Source organism: Mesoplodon bidens, assembly GCF_964165515.1.
Source record: "Mesoplodon bidens genome assembly, chromosome: 16".
NCBI classification, from domain to species: domain Eukaryota; kingdom Metazoa; phylum Chordata; class Mammalia; order Artiodactyla; family Ziphiidae; genus Mesoplodon; species Mesoplodon bidens.
Genome location: NC_138173.1, coordinates 60,087,151 through 60,105,676, shown reverse-complemented (window position 1 = coordinate 60,105,676; position 18,526 = coordinate 60,087,151). Strand labels below are relative to the sequence as shown.

Below are 18,526 nucleotides of genomic sequence, written 5' to 3'. Positions count from 1 at the left end.
AAAAGTACATGAGATGTTGAAAGAATGGTGAGTGAAATCCCAAGTTTGGAAGATACCTAAAATCTCCACAACATGCCTTTCAAGTTATAGGTCTGCCTATCTGAATAATAGCCATCTCCTAGCTCATGAGGCAGCCCATTCATTCTGCCTTTTATGTGGTCTAAATTTTAGAAAGATCTCAATGCTATTGAGTCATCATCTGTTTTCCTCTAGCTTTCAGAATGGTCTTAGTCCTTTTTTGGACAGTGTAAAATTATATCTTCCACATGACATCCTTCAGATAGTTTTGAGGCAATGATCAGCAAGTACCCACTGATCTGTCTTTTCTCTAGACTAAACACCTGTAGTTCCTTCAAAGTTCTTTTTATGGCTTCCGTTCAGATGTCTTATCTCCATTATACCTTGGTCACTGTTCTCTGGGTGCAATTACTGCTTACCAGTATCTTTCTTAACTAAATACACTCACCTGGCTGTGTTTTGATGGTTTTCTGATAAAATGTGACTCCACCATCTTTCAGTTATGCAATCTTCTGTTGTAGTAGAACTCTTCTTCAAGGCCATATCACTATGTGCTACATTGAGTTCACCATCAGCTAAAACTTATATATATATAAGTCTTTTTCAAACATGCTGCTGTTCAACCATGTATCCTCCTTCCTGTGTATTTTAGTTGCATTCTAATCAACTGCAGTACCTTAAGTTTACTCCATGTAAATTGTATCTCTGGCCTTCTAAGATCTTTTGAGATGTTGATTATGTCATGTAATGTGTTAGTTAACCCCTCAGTTTCAGGTCATGTACAAATTTAATTAAGCATACCTTCTTCAGTATCATGCAAGATATGATTTAAAATGTTGGCTTTTCATTCTTGATCGAAATTATTTTTTTTTATTTCCAAGTGCCCCTTCATCTTAGGCAGACTTTGATATTCCCATCTGTTTCTTTTCCTCTCTTTCCCAAGTAGGTCTTAAATGCTTGGAATAACTTTTTTGCTTCCATTAGCCAGCCTTTGCCCATTCCTACACTTAAACACTTTCGTGAACTCTTTATTTAATGTAACAGAAATGAATTCACATCCATCTTTAGTAATTTTTACTGTTGGTAAATCTCTATATACAAACCAAGTTTTATAAAATTTACAGGTAATTGGGAAAGAAATATGAAAATACAAGATAACAATGTGATAAAACATAAAGTATTTTTTTCCCGGAGAGAAAGAATACAGGAATAGAAGTCTAGACAGGTATTTCTTTTTCTGAGGCTGAAATTCCATGAAGCAAATAAAAGAGCATCAGTTTGAAAATTATCCATCTTTCTCAGCAGATTTCTATATTTGGTTTCTTAAGTTTTATTCCTAAAATGTGGTTCTCTAAATCATCTTTAAAATGTTTTCAAGTCTTGTTGAAAGAAACTTATAAAAGGAATCATTTTTAGGTAAGCTTACATTTTTCTTGCAGAGTCTACTGCCTTTACATTTTATTTTTCCCTTCCTCAAAAATCATTAAGGCTTTATTCATCCATTCAATGTAATAAAACCTTGCATCTGTATGTTGTTTTTGTTTTAAATTTCTTAAGCACTGTCACTTGACTCTCATAAAAATCTTGAGAGGTAGATGGGGCAGATATTATCATTTTTCTTATATAAGCAAACTCATATATAAAGAGGTGAAATGAGTTGCCTAATATTATACTGGTAGCCACTGGCAAAACCTAGATTCCAGACCTGGATCTGGGGTATTCAAGTTACCAAGATGCCTCCAGTACTATCCCCAATATTTTTTTTAATCTACATTTTATATATAATTTTGATCTGAACACAATGAAATATTTTATTACTTAGAACCAACATATGACTTCCTGTTAATAGGAGACAGGAGCACGACTTGTTTAGAGTATTTTTTTTTTAATTTTTATTTATTTTTGGATGCACTGGGTCTTCGTTGCTGCGTGCGGGCTTTTCTCTAGTTGCGGAGAGCGGGAGCTACTTTTTGTTGTGGTGCGCGGGCTTCTCATTCTGGTGGTTTCTCTTGTTGTGGAGCATGGGCTCTAGGCGCACGGACTTCAGTAGCTGCGGGCTTGTTGCTCTGTGGCATGTGGGATCTTCCTGGACCAGGGCTCGATCCCATGTCCCCTGCATTGGCAGGCAGATTCTTAACCACTGTGCCACCAGGGAAGCCCTTGTTTAGAGTATTAACTTGCCTTCAGAACCAAGTAGTCTACCACTCTTTTCTCCAAACCTGACCCCTAGCTTATTCACTTGGTCTGATTTGTCAGGGAATGTGAAACATTCTGGCACTTTGCTTTTTTTTTTTAAATTCAAGCAGTGATAAACTAAGCAGTGATAAAAATGTTTGACTGAATGAGTGAATGAATGAATGATGAATAACTTTAAATTCCAGTAGAAACATAAATAGTTAGCCAAGAAATTTTCTAAGATGTGGAACTTTTTATGAAATAATGATTGCTAATTTGACCACTTAAGAGAATAGCATTTCAAATAGCATAGGTTACTGCTTAATTTTTAAGACATTGATGAACAGCATAGTTTCAAGAAACAAGTATAATTTCATAATAAAAATAGTTTTCATATTATAAAAGAATGTTCATTTCAAGAATACTGTACCATAGCCTACTCCCAATTTTAATGTCTTTGTTTCTTTTAATAGCTACCCAGGTGGATTTAGACAAGTAACAGCTGCTCAGCTTCACCAGAAGGATCCAGTGGCAGTAAGTTTATAGTATTTTTTTATTATATCACACAAGTTTTGATAGGTATTATTTCATTATCATTCAATTCTATATGTTTTCTAATTAGTATGTTTTGCATTTAGTCAAAGAATTTTGATGTTTTTCTTTTTAATTTCTTAACATCTGCATGATCACCTAGAATATGATATGATTGCTGAAAATGTTTGGGGGAGACAGATGTATGTATGTACGTGCATATATATGTTTATATTTCCATTATATCAAATATGCTAAGTATGTTGTTCCAATCTTATATTCTCACTGACTTTTTTGTTGTTGTTGTTCACTTGATTTACTGATTACCTGAGAGAGTTATGTTAAAATCTCAGTTGTGGATTTATTCATTTTTCCTTGTAGTTCTGTCAGGTTTTTGCTCTGTATGTTTTGAAGATTTAGCGTTAGATGAATTAATTTAAGTTTGGGATTATAATCTTTATAAGGAATTGATCAAGGTATATACTGACTCTCTTTATCTCCAATAATGCTTTTCAACTTGAGGTCTGTTCTTTTTATATATTAATATAGCTATATCAACCAATTTTTTAATTTTGTTTGCCTCATATATCATTTTACTGTTTAATTTTAAACTTTACTGAGCTAGATTTTATTTTCTTTTTTATCCCCTTCTTTCTTGCCTTCTTTTGGATTGACTGAGTTTGCTTATTAGAAGTCTAGGATTAATCAATATCTTTACTTTCCTCAAAATCAGATCAAGGCCCCTAGAAGATTATTAATACCTATTCTCCCTTTCAACCTGTATGTTTTCTCTGTTCAAGATTTTTAAAAACTCTTAAAATTCAGCATTCTTGTTATTGTCTTATACTGTTACTGATTCTTTATGGTCTTCTTTGCTTATGATTGATTCTTGTAACTGGGATCAATGTCCTTCTCCTCGAAGAACTTCTTGTTGACATTCCTGTCATAACATTCTGAATTGTGAACTCTCCTTTTCTGTCTGAAGCTATATTTTTGCCTTCATTTTTGAAAGATAGGGTGTTTTTTTTTTGCTTTTATATGCAATTCTAGGATAACCGATTTTTTTCTCTCAGATTTTGAAATATTATTCACACAGATTTTAGTGTCCGTTATTACTGTTGATATCAGATGTCACTTTAACTGTTTCTTTGTGTGTATTCTGTCTTTTCTTTATGAATACTTTTAAGATCTTTTCTTTGGCTTTGGTTTTTATATGTTTCTTTTTGAGCTTTGTTATTTATTTTGCTTGAGGATTGGTGTCTTCTGAAAATTCGTCAGCTCTTCTGTGTATCTTCTAATATCGGCTCCCTTTATTCTCTGTCCTTTCCCTTTGGAAATCAGATTATACATACATATACAAATAATTTCAATTACTATATTTTTTTCCTTTTCTTGAAGCTTTTACTGTTTTTTTCTTTTTCACATTTGCTGGTCGGTTTTGACAGTCTTCTGTTCCCTTTGTCATACTTTGGTTCCCTCCTATATTTCTTTAAACATGTTAAACGTAATTCTTAGCATTTATTTCTGATATTTGTGGTCTTTGTGGGTTTGCAATTTATTGTTTCTGTTCAGGATACTTGGAAAGTATATGTACCTTGGAACTTCATCTCTGGGAATTTTTGAGACCTATGTTCAAAATGAATTTCTTCAAAAAAGATTTACTTAGCTTCTGGCAGGTACATGGGGCCATATATATATATATATATATATATATATATGGCATCCTCAGACCTCTTTAAGCTATACTTTCGACCTCTGCATTTTGATCCCCATAAAAAGGGTGAATTTGGGGCCTTATAAGGTCAGGTTCATAGTTTAGCAGTCAGGTTCATAGTTTAGCAGTTGTCTGTCAGGAAAGACTTTTGTTTTTTCATTTCCTTACACAACACCCTGAGTATTGCGTTTCTGTTGAGAAGCTAGGTTTATGAGGTCATCTTGATCCTACCTCCTAACCCCAAAGTCATAATCCTCTAAAACCCAAGCCCTGCACTAAACTGATGCCCTCAAGGCTAATGCCAGCCCTAGGACTCTTTTGTTCTTTCTTTTACTTTTGGCCTCTAGTCAGTTCCATGCTTTTAAAAAGATTTAAAAAGCAATACTGTTAACTTCACTAATGTTTATTATGTTATCATTAGAGTTATATACTGGGAGAAATTTCTAATCCAAATGCTTGTCCTCAGTATTGCTAAAAGCAGATCCTCCTTTTGCCATTTCACAGTTTTATTTTTTCTTCCTTAACTCTTGATAACCTAGTCTTTAAACTGTACTCCTAGATTTGGTAGCATTTTCCCCATTGGGACCTGTTTTAGCTTTTTACTTAAATGAGCAAAGTGTTAGACTGTGAAGACACTCCTTTTTACTTCCCTAAAATGGTGAATAAAAATAAATGTCTATTGTCAGGTTGCAACCATTTGTTTGGTGTTGTACTGCCTATAATTTTCTTGGCAAAGGTGGGGGGGGGAAGGGCATGTTTATTATTATAAGGTCTGACATGACATTTAGATGTTCCATACTTTACTGTTTATTTTTACTTTTTATAATTATAAAAACATGCTCAGAAATTGCTTCTTAAGAAATATTTAAGGTTCTGCTTTATAATTCATGTGTCTTTAGATTCTCATGGGTCAAAATAAAATATCCTATTTTGACTATTAATATGGATTGCATATAATAGTAGTAAAAAGTTGTTAGGGCTACTGGTAATATATACCACAACTTTTACAACAAATTATAGTTTTAATACTTATAAATATGTTTCAATGTTTTTAAAATTAGTTTCTAGTTTATTCAGGTATGCTAACTATACACTAGGAGGCAATATAGTCCAATTTTTGATGTTAAGAATTTGGCTTTGGATAACATTTGTAGAAATTGTTTCAAATTATTTCTTATGAACAAAGATTGAAATGCATTGCAAAGTGTTTGATGACGGCTTGGAAAATATTTAGAGTTAAATCCATTTGAATTTTTACCTCATTAAAAGATCTTAATTTTTTTTAAGTCTTAATTTTGATTGTGTTTCTAAAAACAATGACATGTTAAGGAAGAGGTCAGTTATTTTACTTCCAATTGAAACACTCAGTGTTTTTCTGGAACAGTAGGTCTTCTTCCAGCAGACATAATTTGCTTATCAGTACTTGGTATATGTGGCTTTTAGGAGAATTTGTTTCATGAAGCATCTTTCTGATTATTAGTACGATCTTGGAATATTACTTGTAAAGTACATTGATTAACATATTTAAATAGTAGGCTTTTAAATATTTCAATACATTTTTATAATTACATAGAAGATCACTAATTCTAAACTCAAATAAATATATTGATTCAGCCCTTTCCTTATATCCTTTCTCCCTCTGTCATACATTTTAGTTTCCTTAAGAGTCTCTGTTCTTGTATTTTTCTTCTAATATGGTTCCTTTCTTATGTTTATTCCCTCTCCTATAGTTTATAAAGATACTTTATGTAAAACAAATGTCATGTGCCCTGGGTTACAGGTTAGATGAGGAAAGTATTTAATACTTATTACCTTTACCTTGTTCTATCTTTCTCACTTTCTGAATCCCTTAGAGTTTATGCTTAAGTCTATACAGCTAGAATTACTTCATTGCGTATGCAGGTTGTGTCACATTTATTTTTGGGGTATGTACATCTATATGTCTATCATCCCCTTTTTCTCTCACCTGGCGGCTTGTACCCCTTTCATACTTTCCAGCTTTCTCTAATTTGAGTGTTACGTTTGCATTTTTTAATAGGGCATATTTTAAAAATACCAACTTGTTAATTCAAGTAAATACAACTAAATGTTTTTAAGAACATGAAGACCATATGCCAAGTAACCCTACTAATGCAACAAAATTGCTGTTAGGATGATATAATGACAGAAGATATAATGATTTGCTTATCCAGACAAGATGCTGAGTAGTCTTTTTTGTTTGTTTTTTGGTTTGTTTTTTGGTTCTTTTGTGTGTGTGTGGTACGCGGGCCTCTCACTGTTGTGGCCTCTCCCATTGCGGAGCACAGGCTCCGGACGCGCAGGCCCAGCGGCCACGGCTCACGGGCCCAGCTGCTCCACGGCACGCGGGATCCTCCCGGACCGGGGCACGAACCCGTGTCCCCTGCATCAGCAGGCGGACTCCCAACCACTGCGCCACCAGGGAAGCCCTGAGTAGTCTTAACATTGTCACTTTCTACTAAAGACTTTTAAAACATTAAAAATTTTAAAGACTACTGTCAGTGCTGCCCAAGAGAAATTTCTGCTATGATGGACATGTTCCTTGTCTGACCACTTGAAATGTGGCTTATGTGATTCAGGAACTGAATTTCTAATTGCTTTTAATTTTAACAATGTAAGTCTGTATTTAAATAGTCTCCAGAACATAAAGTCTCAACAGCACCAACACAGAAAATAGATGGAAAATATATATGGGACGCCATTAGCTTTAGTACATAGTGAGGTGGTCTGATGTGATGAGAAAATAAAAGGATCAGGAAATCCTCTTATAGTGCAATTCTATTCCAGCGTGTATTGTTTTAATGGGTTTAGTTTCATACATGCCGAATGATATCCTTGAAATATGAGTACAGATGAAAAAAATCAATTTGACTCTCCAAATGTCTCTTAGTTTTATGAAGCTTTTGCAATATATTTGTATACACTGTTTACCAGGAGGCCCCCAGGAAATTATGGAGCACAAGGTGACAGTGTGTGCCTTTCTCTTGACAAAACATACATAAAATCACATTCAGACCAACAATGACAATAACCTTAACAAGGGGATAAGTAAATCAGGAAAAGGTTAGTTTCCCGTCTTGGGAGTGGGTATGACGGGGAGAAGGGACTTTGTCTTCTTGAAAAGTTACAGAGAGAAACACATTATAGGTGTGTTTGCGTGTCCTGTATGTCTGTTCTGGGAATAAACCTACCTGGATTGAATCCAGCACCACCGCTTAAGAGATACATGAAATTGGGGGGTCGGTTCTGTAACCTCACTAAATTTGTTTCCTCATCTGTGAAGTGGGACTTAGTATCGTAAAAAGATAACAAATGTAATGCAGTGACCGCTGTACACACAGTAAGTTTTCAGTGAATGCTAGCCATTACCATTGTTATAGATTGGTGACTTACAGAGTCAGTCTCATGACTGTATGGTCAGGCACAGTTTATGAGTTGGAAACCTCCTGATCTCCCACCTGGAGGAAATGAGATTAAGCCTCCCTAGGATCTGCTGTAACCTGTATGTAATAGCTTATTATTTTTTAATGAATTTTTAAAATTATTTATTTATTTTTGGCTGCATTGGGTCTTCGTTGCAGTGTGCGAGCTTCTCACTGCGGTGACTTCTCTTGTTGCGGAGCACGGGCTCTAGGCACGCAGGCTTCAGTAGTTGCAGCACGTGGGCTTCAATAGTTGTGGCTCGCAGGTTCTAGAGAGCAGGCTCAGTAGTTGTGGCACACGGGCTTAGTCCCACAACATGTGGGACCTTCCTGGACCGGGGATGGAACCCGTGTCCCCTGCACTGGCAGGCGGATTCTTAACCACTGCGCCACCAGGGAAGCCCTGTAATAGATTATTTGAGCCACAGGTTCTTGTATAAGCTTAAAGAATTTTTTCTTATTCTATCTAAAATCGACACATACACAAGTTATCTGTTATCTCTTCCTTTTGTCCCTTTTCTAAATAAAAAAACAGATTCGAAAGAAAATAGTAATGTACAAAATAATAAAAGTTACTTTTCTGTTACTGCCACATCTGCTTAGGTCTCAGTTTCATTTCTTTCACATTCACATTGAATCTTAGCCCACTCGTTTTCATCACTATCTCTTACTGTGTTTATATCTCCAGTTACATTTTTCTTATTGAGTCCCCCATGTATCTGTTTTTCAGATTGTTAAACTAGCTATTTATGGCATGCTGCCAAAAAACCTTCACCGAAGAACTCTGATGCAGAGGTTGCATCTTTTCCCGGATGAAGTAAGTCACTGATGATACTTTCTTAATTTTTTTAACATCTTTATTGGAGTATAATTGCTTTACAATAGTGTGTTAGTTTCTGCTTTATAAAAAAGTGAATCCATTATACATATACATATATCCCCATATCTCTTCCCTCTTGCGTCTCCCTCCCTCCTACCCTCCCTAACCCACCCCTCTAGGTGGTCACAAAGCACTGAGCTGATCTCCCTGTGCTATGCAGCTGCTTCCCACTAGCTATCTGTTTTACATTTGGTAGTGTATATATGTCCATGCCACTCTCTCACTTCGTCCCAGCTTACCCTTCCCCCTCCCCGTGTCCTCAAGTGCATTCTCTAGTAGGTCTGTGTCTTTATTCCCGTCTTGCCCCTAGGTTCTTCATGACCTTTTTTTTTTTTAGATTCTGTATATATGTGTTAGCATACGGTATTTGTTTTTCTCTTTCTGACTTACTTCACTCTGTATGACAGACTCTAGTTCCATCCACCTCACTACAAATAACTCAATTTCATTTCTTTTTATCGCTGAGTAATATTCCATTGTATATATGTGCCACATCTTCTTTATCCATTCATCTGTGGATGGACACTTAGGTTGCTTCCATGTCCTGGCTATTGTAAATAGAGCTGCAGTGAACATTGTGGTACATGACTCTTTTTGAATTATGGTTTTCTCAGGGTATATGCCCAGTAGTGGGATTGCTGAGTCGTATGGTAGTTCTATTTTTAGTTTTTTAAGGAACCTTCATACTGTTCTCCATAGTGGCGGTATCAATTTACATTCCCACCAACAGTGCAAGAGGGTTCCGTTTTCTCCACACCCTCTCCAGCATTTATTGTTTGTTGATTCTTTGATGATGGCCATTCTGACCGGTGTGAGATGATATCTCATTGTAGTTTTGATTTTCATTTCTCTTCTCTACTGATTAATGATGTTGAGCATTCTTTCATGTGTTTGTTGGCAGTCTGTATATCTTCTTTGGAGAAATGTCTATTTAGGTCTTCTGCCCATTTTTGGATTGGGTTGTTTGTTTTTTTGATATTGAGCTGCTTTCTTAAATTTTTAATTAAATGTTTGCTCATTTTAAAAATTGTTGTATTTTCAGTAATTTTATGTCAACTTCTGAAATATTTTTTGCATTTTATAGTAAATGCACTATAATAACCATTGCTTCTATTTTAAATCATAAAGTGAGCCATCATTGGACTAAAAACCAAAAGTCTGTAAGTTCTATATTTTCACTTTAATAACTGCTTTCTTTGGAAAAAGGAACTATAGTCTGCTTTGTTTGGAACAAGAAGCTATAATTAGAGCCCCTGTTAAATTGAGGTTACTTATAGATAATTTCATGAACTACAAAAAAGTATGAATTTAGTTTACTTTTTTTGTGACCTGTAGCTTCTATGAATCATAGATTAATAGCTCGGCTTTGGTTGCTAATTATTTCCCATGATTTAACTTAAGAATACTTATTCCTACTCAGAATTTGTTCAGCTAAAAAGTACTTGAAAAAAAATAGACATTTTTATCCATAACTATTGTACTGGTATAAGTACTTGGTTTTTCTCTCTGGTATAATATAATGAAACACTAGAGGTTCTATAATAAAATAGTTGAGGCCAGGCCATGGAAGCAGACTGCCTGAGTTTGAATACATGCCCCCACCATCTACTGACTTCATGGCCATTATCTCTGTTTTCTCATCTGTGAAATGGGCATAATAATAGTACCTACTTCATAAGATTGCTGTAAGGGTTAGATGAGATAACATTTGTAGAGTACTTAGACCAGGCCCTGGAACAGTAAGTTCTAGTTGCTATCAATATTATGGGTTATAATTGTTGTCCTTATAGTTCCTACTAGAGGAATAAGGTAGAATTCATTCCAGAATATAAAGTTACACAACTGTTCAAGACACCTGTATGTTCTGTTGTTAGTTTAAATAATGCATGAGTAAATTATTCAGGCTTTTATCAAAGTGGCTAATTTATGACCTTTACTTTGCACGAATGAGTAGAATAATTTCCCACTATTCACTTTACCTCTGAGGTAACAAGTATGGGAGCAGTATCATCATATAAGGATAAATGACCTTGGGCATGAAATCACAAGAATTTTAAAACTCCTGTTTCTGATTGTACTTTCACATGCTTTTAGGAACCATAATTTCTACAAGGAACAAAAAAAATAGTAATGTTATTTTTACCAGTTATAAGGTAGATACGTTTCAGCATAAATTACTTAAATAATTTCAGGCTATAAAATAAATGAGCCCATTTCTCCAAAAATGGATTGCTAGATTTTTTATTGTCATGACCATGGGGAAACAGGCACTCAGACATTGCTGGTAGCAGTACAAAATGGTACAACCCACAAGGAATCCGGGGAATTAGCTAACATTTAATAAAAATACATACATAAGGAGATTCATGCTTGATCCGGCTATCTTATTTATAGCAATTTACCCTGAAGATACACATACACAAGATTATTGTTTCCACATTATCTACAATAGTAAAGTAATAGAAATAAATAAATGCTTATTCATAGGAAATTGGCTAAATTATGCTATATCTATTCAGTTGAGTACTATGCAATTATAAAAAAGGAATGACAAATATCATTGTGACGGTAAGTAATGCTTTCCAGGATGTATTGCTAAGTTTAAAAAAGCAAAGTGGAAAAGAATATAGATAGCATACTACCTTTTATATGCATTTATACATATGTATGTTTACATACACACATATATATTTATCTACTTTTTGCATAAAGAAACAGAGGAAGAATAAATGAGAAAATGAAGTTGGTTATTTACTAGATCATGGGCACAACAAGATGAAAGGAGTAGGGAAGAGGATGAGATTTTTGGAGAATACCTTTTAGATTATTATTTTTTTTTACTTGAACTTTTTTATCATGTTGAGATTTTATATATTCAAAAAATAAAAGGACAATACCAATAGAAGTAAGCAGAACTAGTGCACAGATTGTGTTTTCTAAGTGCTATTCCCTATTAAAAGGAATGTGGTTCTTCTTAGAAATGTTGTTTCTAGGTCTGGAACAAAGAAGAAGGTTATTTTGGAGTGCACACATGCACAAGGTTATTATTTCTGCATTGTTTATAATAGTAAAATAATAAGTAACAGAAAGTAAGACAGTGATCAAAACCCGATGGAGAAATATCGAGAGAACACAGGAGGCAGCTTGAAGTGGTGCCCACTGACCAAATATGGACTGTTTGAGCCTTGAATGATCATAATGATGGATTACCTTGAATAGAAAACAAAAATCTATGAGCCCACAATGATAGTCCAAAAATTATCTTTAACTGATTATAATTTCCCTTCTTTCTGGAGAAGGAAAAGCTCTTCTTTAGAGAAGAATGTCATCTAAAAAATGTAGAAATAATACTGAATTAGAAAAGCCACCATTATCAGCATATTCTGTATCTATTGAGTAAAGCATTATAGAACAGGATATTCACACAGTTTCAAAACATCGTGTCACCGAGTACTTACTATTTAAAAAGGGAAAAGATACTTTTACGGTAAAGCCATCTGGTGAACCACCACTCATATCCAAGATATTAAATATATCATCAATATGGGACAAACTGACATCATGTGCCTCCTGCTATGAATGGAGCACTGAAGACCCAGCATAAACTATATAGTGTACTGTCAGAAATGTTTAACCTAAATCTAATGATGAGGAGAGAGTCCTACAAATCCAAACAAAGGACATTCTGCAACATAATTGGCCTGACCTCTTCAAAAATGTTAATTTCATAAAAGAGATAAAACAAGGAAACTCTTCAGATTAAAGGAAACTAGACTAAATATATTATGTATGTTAACCAACATAATAACATAATAGCGGTAGCATGTGATCCTTGACCTTGGATTGGAAAAATTCAATTTGGGAAATTTGAATATACACTGTATATTAGAGTAAAAGGTGTTTCATCAATGTTAGTTTTCCTGAACATGAATTTGTAATGTGGTTACATCGGAGACAATTCTTATATTTAGGAAATATATATGCTGAAATATTTAGGGACGGAATATTTGCAGACTACTCTCAAATGGTGTAGTCAAAAAGAATGGTTTTGGTGTATGTGTTTATGAATAGATAAAAAGAGAGAAAGCAGTCATGTCCTATTTGAATAGTCAGTGAATTTAGGTGAAGGTTAGATGAGTGTTCACGTATTTTGGCAACTTTTTGGTAGATTTGAAATTCCTTTAAAAATTGCAAAAAAGTGGGAGTTACCTGGCGGTCCAGTGGTTAGGCCTCCACGCTTCCACTGCCTAGGGCCCGGGTTTGATCCCTGGTCAGGGAACTAAGATCCTGCAAGCTGCGTGGCACGGTCAAAAAAAAAAAAGTATAAAGAGGAAAAATTTCAAAAAAGTAAATGATCACCTCACCCCTGTGTTTCTTTTTTCTACTTTTATTCTTTTCCTTATTTCCCTCTTAGGTTCACCACCTGCTCTGTGCAGAGGACATAAACGCATAAAAAGAAAGTTTTTCCAGTTTCATGTGTAATGCCTAATCAGCATCTTTAATTCCTAACCTTGCATTGATTTTGTCCATTCTTTCAGTGGATTCCTTTAATAGTGGTGAAATTTGGTAAGCCCATTTCAGTCAAAATTCTATTCAATTCAGCAAACATTTACCAGGAACCCACTATGTCCCAAACTCTCTATGCTGAGTGAGCAGTTGGCAACGTTTAAAATTGTCTTTGCAGATACAAGCTAAGGATTTTTTTTAATGGCTTCCCAGAGACGTGTGAAATAGTCATAAATTTTCGTGAATACCAAACTGGCAGATAGACTTCTTTAGTAAGTAAAAAATAAGGACCCCTTAACAGTATTTCATGTGTCCAGGCTTTCTCTCCTTGTTCTGATTCTGTGTGCTTACACTTGCATATTTGAATATGCTGGGGAAGGGAATTTAAATATTTTTCAACTACTTTTCAGTGAAGAAACACTTCTCAATAGTATTTATTGTGTTTTGTATATGTTGATAGTGACCCAGCCTATCCAAACCATAATTTTAAAGTCATTTTAAATTTTAAAAAATATTTTTAAATTTTTGCCATATTAGGTTTTGGAATGAGTTTATAGTGCAGTAGAGCTCTGTGATTCTCTAAAATTATTTTTAAATTGTATTTTGATTCTTGACATCTTGAGTAACCTATTTGATGCCATGTCCTTGCCTAGGTATTTGATTCCCAGTTATACTATTGCTCTCTGCAGACAACTGTAATTTACTGTATAATCATCCTCCTTTTTTGAAAATGTTTAGGAACACACTAAAATGAAAAGAGGGAATTATATCTATGATCCCTAGGGAAGTGCCCTTAGGACACTTCCATATTGATATCTTACTATTTTTTTGATAGATTCTCCAAAATTAACTGATCATTCAGATCCACAATATAATTCTCTTTCCCTTATTTTTGTTCCATGAGCATAATATAAATGTTAATTCTTTTGGTTATTCATGCTCTTCATTTTATCATTCCCTTTATTTAGTCCAATTCCTGTTCTTTTAAGATACCTCTCAAATGTATGCTTTACTCTTTAGCTTGCTTTTCGTTACCCAAGTTCAGACTTTCTTATATTTTACCTTTCCTTTTATTTTTCTGAACATTTGGATATATATCCAGGGGAAGGTAGTTCTGGGCAAGTGCCATTAATAAAGGCACCAGGATTTGAGTGTAGACCAACGCCTGAAAGGTGAAGAGGTTGTTTACTCAGAAGCCACGGGCATTTGTGGAGGGGTGAAGTTGGAGAGGTGCGCTTCCTGGTTTAGCTAAGGAGTTAGAACTTCATCCTGAGAGATTTTTAGCTAAGGAGTGACTTCTTTAAAACTGCAAGCCTTGGGCTTCCCTGGTGGCGCAGTGGTTGAGAGTCCGCCTGCCGATGCAGGGGACACGGGTTCGTGCCCCGGTCCGGGAGGATCCCACATGCCGCGGAGTGGCTAGGCCCGTGAGCCATGGCCGCTGAGCCTGCGCGTCCGGAGCCTGTGCTCCGCAACGGGAGAGGCCACAACAGTGAGAGGCCCGCGTACAGCAAAAAAAAAAAAAAAAAAAAAAAAAAACTGCAAGCCTTTAGAAGCCATGACCTTTTTATTTTCCTTTATATACTCAGCACCTAGCACAATTTCTAGTTCATAGAAGGAGTTCAGTAAATGCTTGTTGGCTAAATGACTCAGATCCAGCAGATTTTCATTTTTGAAAGTTTTTTTTGGCAACAACATGGAGCATTAATTGAAAAAGGTTGTGGCACTGGAAGCAACAGACCTTGTGCATACACTCATCAGATGAAACATTGTGAGAATGAGCCAAAGCAGTGCCTTTTTGCAGCTGAAAGGAGGGGAAAAATTTAACAATATTCAGAAAAAGTAGAATTTATTGACCAGATACTTGTCAGAATTGAAGACATCTAATGTATCATTAGGAATAGGTTTGTCAAGATTAAAATATAGAATGTATTACTGTAATGAGATTACATACATCACTGATTTAATGTATTTTTCAGGGATTTTTACAAAGTTTTAATTTGAAGATTGTGTTCTCATTTTATAAACATTCTTTTATTATTTTTTAATACTAAGAATTACTAATTTATTACTAGGGAATATATTTTAAGAAAATTAAGCCTAAATTTTTATTTACTCTAGGATATACCAGAAGATATTCTTAAGAATTTAGTGGAAGAGCTTCCTCAACCACGAAAAGTGCCCAGACGTCTAGATGAGTACACACAAGAAGAAATAGAGGCTTTCCCAAGAGTTTGGTCTCCGTAAGTCTTTCTTTTCCTTCCTACTTTTGTTTTTTAACCTGAGTTTAGTATCTCCTGTTTTCATATCCAAATGATAAGATCCTTGAGGGTAAGAAGAATGAACATCTTTTCACTCTCTTGGATACTGTTTTCAGCTTCTACCTACAAATAAACTCTAGATGTAGATGGTAGAACCAAAAGTCTCGGAGTCTTAAGACCTTGCTAGGTAAGTGCAAGGATGTTCATAGATGCCTATAAATTATCAGATATTTTGTTTGGGATGACATAACTTGGATTGATTGTAGTCTCTTGGGATAATAACTGAATTGTTCTTACCTAAAACAAAGTGATTCTCTGTTTTTTCAGATTGCTTCACTAAGCCAAGAATATGATCTAATGAAAGTCATTAATTCTGGATACTTAGAGTCAATCCAAATAGAAAAACAAAATAAAAAAACACTTTTGCTCTCCTCTATTACAATTTCCTCTACCTATGAGCCAGAAAGCTGCTTAGATTTGACATACTGTCCTATCTAATTGTTTCCAGGCTGTTTTGCCTGGCCTACCAGGCTCTTTGTAACCTCATCAGCTTAAATTCTTCTCACTCCACTGTGCTGGTCTAGCATAGCAGACTGTGTAAGCTTGGCACCCTTTTTATGCAATTTAACTTTTCCATGACTTTGTTCTGCTGTTACCTCTGCCTAAAACAACACGTCCCTCACCTCCTCCTCTGGGATAACTCTTACTCATTCTTTAGGCCTTAGTTCAGATGTCAGTCTCCTTTAAGAAGCCTCACCTAAACATCAAGAGCAGACTAAGTGCTCAACCATCTCCTGCTGTAGCACCTGCCGTGTATGTAGCTGTTATTACCACATTTACTTCCTCAAAAGCAAGGGCTGCATTTTGTTCATTGTTACATCCCCAGTGCATAGAACCGTACCCCACCTGATAGGGCCTCAGAAATGTTTACAGAATTTACACAGTAGGTTTAGAGAGAGCCACGCATCCTCGTGACTTGATCTACAAAAGACAGCTAATCTTCCCACAGGATACTTATCCGTTGTACTCTGAAAATCCATATCTCTTGATGGGCTGTTTGGCCAGATAGGTTTGTGAAAACCTAAGTTTTCCCAGGATTACCAGGATGTCCAGGAATCTAATCCTTGACTCTCATTGCGTGTGTATATAACTTCACTCTTTGCACACAGAGGTCTTTAGGGTATTCTGTTTAAATCTTTTTGACTTTGCTGACCTGTATAAGGTTCACTTTTAACTAAATCTGCATATAATGAGCAAAATAATATTATTAGTGATCATTTACACTTTCCAGTTGCCCCGCACTGTGCTAGGTGGTTTACATACATTGTACCTAATTCTCTTACCAATAAGATAAAATACATTATTCCTGTTTTTAAGACTAAGCCAAAGGTTGGCTGGTTTGTAGTACAGCCTGAATTTGAAACTAGTTGTAGCTGATTCCAAAACCTGTGTTCTTTCCACAAAAGTAAACTGCTTCATTAATTTATTTATTTATTCAACAAATATGTATTATGTGCAAGACACTCTTATGTGCAAGACACTATAATAAGCACTAGGACACACATTTGAAAAATTACCATTAAAGCAATTATTTAATTCCGTTTTACAAACTTTTATTGAGTTTATACTACGTGCTATACCTTTTGACAGATGCCAAGGAAATGCAGATGATGAAGCATTTAAATAAAACTTCCTCCAAAAGTCCTTCCTATAATCCTTGAGCTGGGTTAGGCCCCCTTTATAGGGTCTCATTGTACGTGTTCCTTTTCTTTTACTGTATTTATTCTAATGTAATTAAATATATGCATGATTACCTGTTTAATGTCATTCCCTTACGAGACTCCATGAGGGACGTGTATGTTGTCTTGCTTAGCACTGAGCACAGTGACTGGCTCATTAAGTAGGCACTCAGCAAATATTTATTGAATGAATAAATGAAAAATAGAGTATCCTTTTATCAGCTTTTATAAATGAGGTTAGAAATAATTTTTAGAACATATGTAGTAAAATGCTCTAATTTAATACTAATTCTTCATGTCAGAATTAGTGAAACTGACCAACTTAAAAAACCCTTTGTTTTATTGTTTTTGTTCCTGTTCACTGTATCATCTGAATTATCTGGCTGCTTTTCAGTTGCTATCAAACAAGTGATTAACAAACTGTTCGTGAAAAATTGAAAAAATTGGCTTTATGATGTCTGATATTTTTATCAGCTAGTTATTAGGGTACATTCTCATGTTAAGTATTTCTCTCTAAAATAAGGAAGTGCGTTTTCTGTTATTCCCTTATGTTCTGGTTTTGATTGCTTGACATTGACATACTTGTGGATGAGAAACTATACATTATGTGACCTGATTTCATTCTAACAACTGAATTAAGTGTGGAGTGCTTTTCTCTTTTCCTTGGCTACTTTTTAGATACCTGTTTAATAGTTTGCCTTCTTGTCAAAACCTAAGATTCTGTTTTTAATTCTTTTTATTTAAATTCATTTTTTTCCTCCAGATCATATAGTGGTTTATTTAGATAAATCAGTAAATAAAAGGTTTTAAAATTTGTTCCACATGCTATGATAGTTACAATTATTCCCTCCTTTGGCATCTGAGAAATGAAGCTTCTGAACTACTTTGATGATGTTTAAACTTTAGGAAAAATAATTTTAATTTAACTTATTCTTAGAGATTTACGTGGTCATTTAGTCAAGACATAACCTACTTAAACTACATAGAACTTACATTTATCCTTAAAACTCAGTCCATATAAACATAGAACATTTTTCTAGGAAGATGTTAACATTTTTAAAAGTTCCTTAAAAGAGATGTGGAATTTGCCAGAAATTGAAATTAATCCCTAACTTATAGAAATCATTTATTAGCTTAAGTTTACCACCCTGGAACCTTTTCTTTACTAAAAATTCACAATAATATTGACTGCACATAAAATAGACAACATTTACTTGAAACATAATACTCTTTGGAAAGTAAACTCAGGCGTTCAGTTGAAAAAT

The 18,526-nt window shown here is 34.8% G+C and overlaps 1 protein-coding gene across 2 annotated transcripts in view; it reads left to right on the top strand.

The window, feature by feature from the left end:
- MRPL13 (mitochondrial ribosomal protein L13) overlaps positions 1 to 18,526 on the top strand; it is a 37,785-nt gene that overhangs the window by 10,627 nt on the left and 8,632 nt on the right. The window contains exons 4-6 of one of the 2 annotated variants that reach the window (XM_081258580.1): positions 2,667 to 2,727; positions 8,609 to 8,695; positions 15,383 to 15,504. In XM_081258580.1, the coding sequence (XP_081114706.1) occupies positions 2,667 to 2,727; positions 8,609 to 8,695; positions 15,383 to 15,504 (270 nt within the window). The remainder of the gene's footprint in view (positions 1 to 2,666; positions 2,728 to 8,608; positions 8,696 to 15,382; positions 15,505 to 18,526) is intronic. The other variant, XM_081258581.1, reaches the window with a different exon arrangement.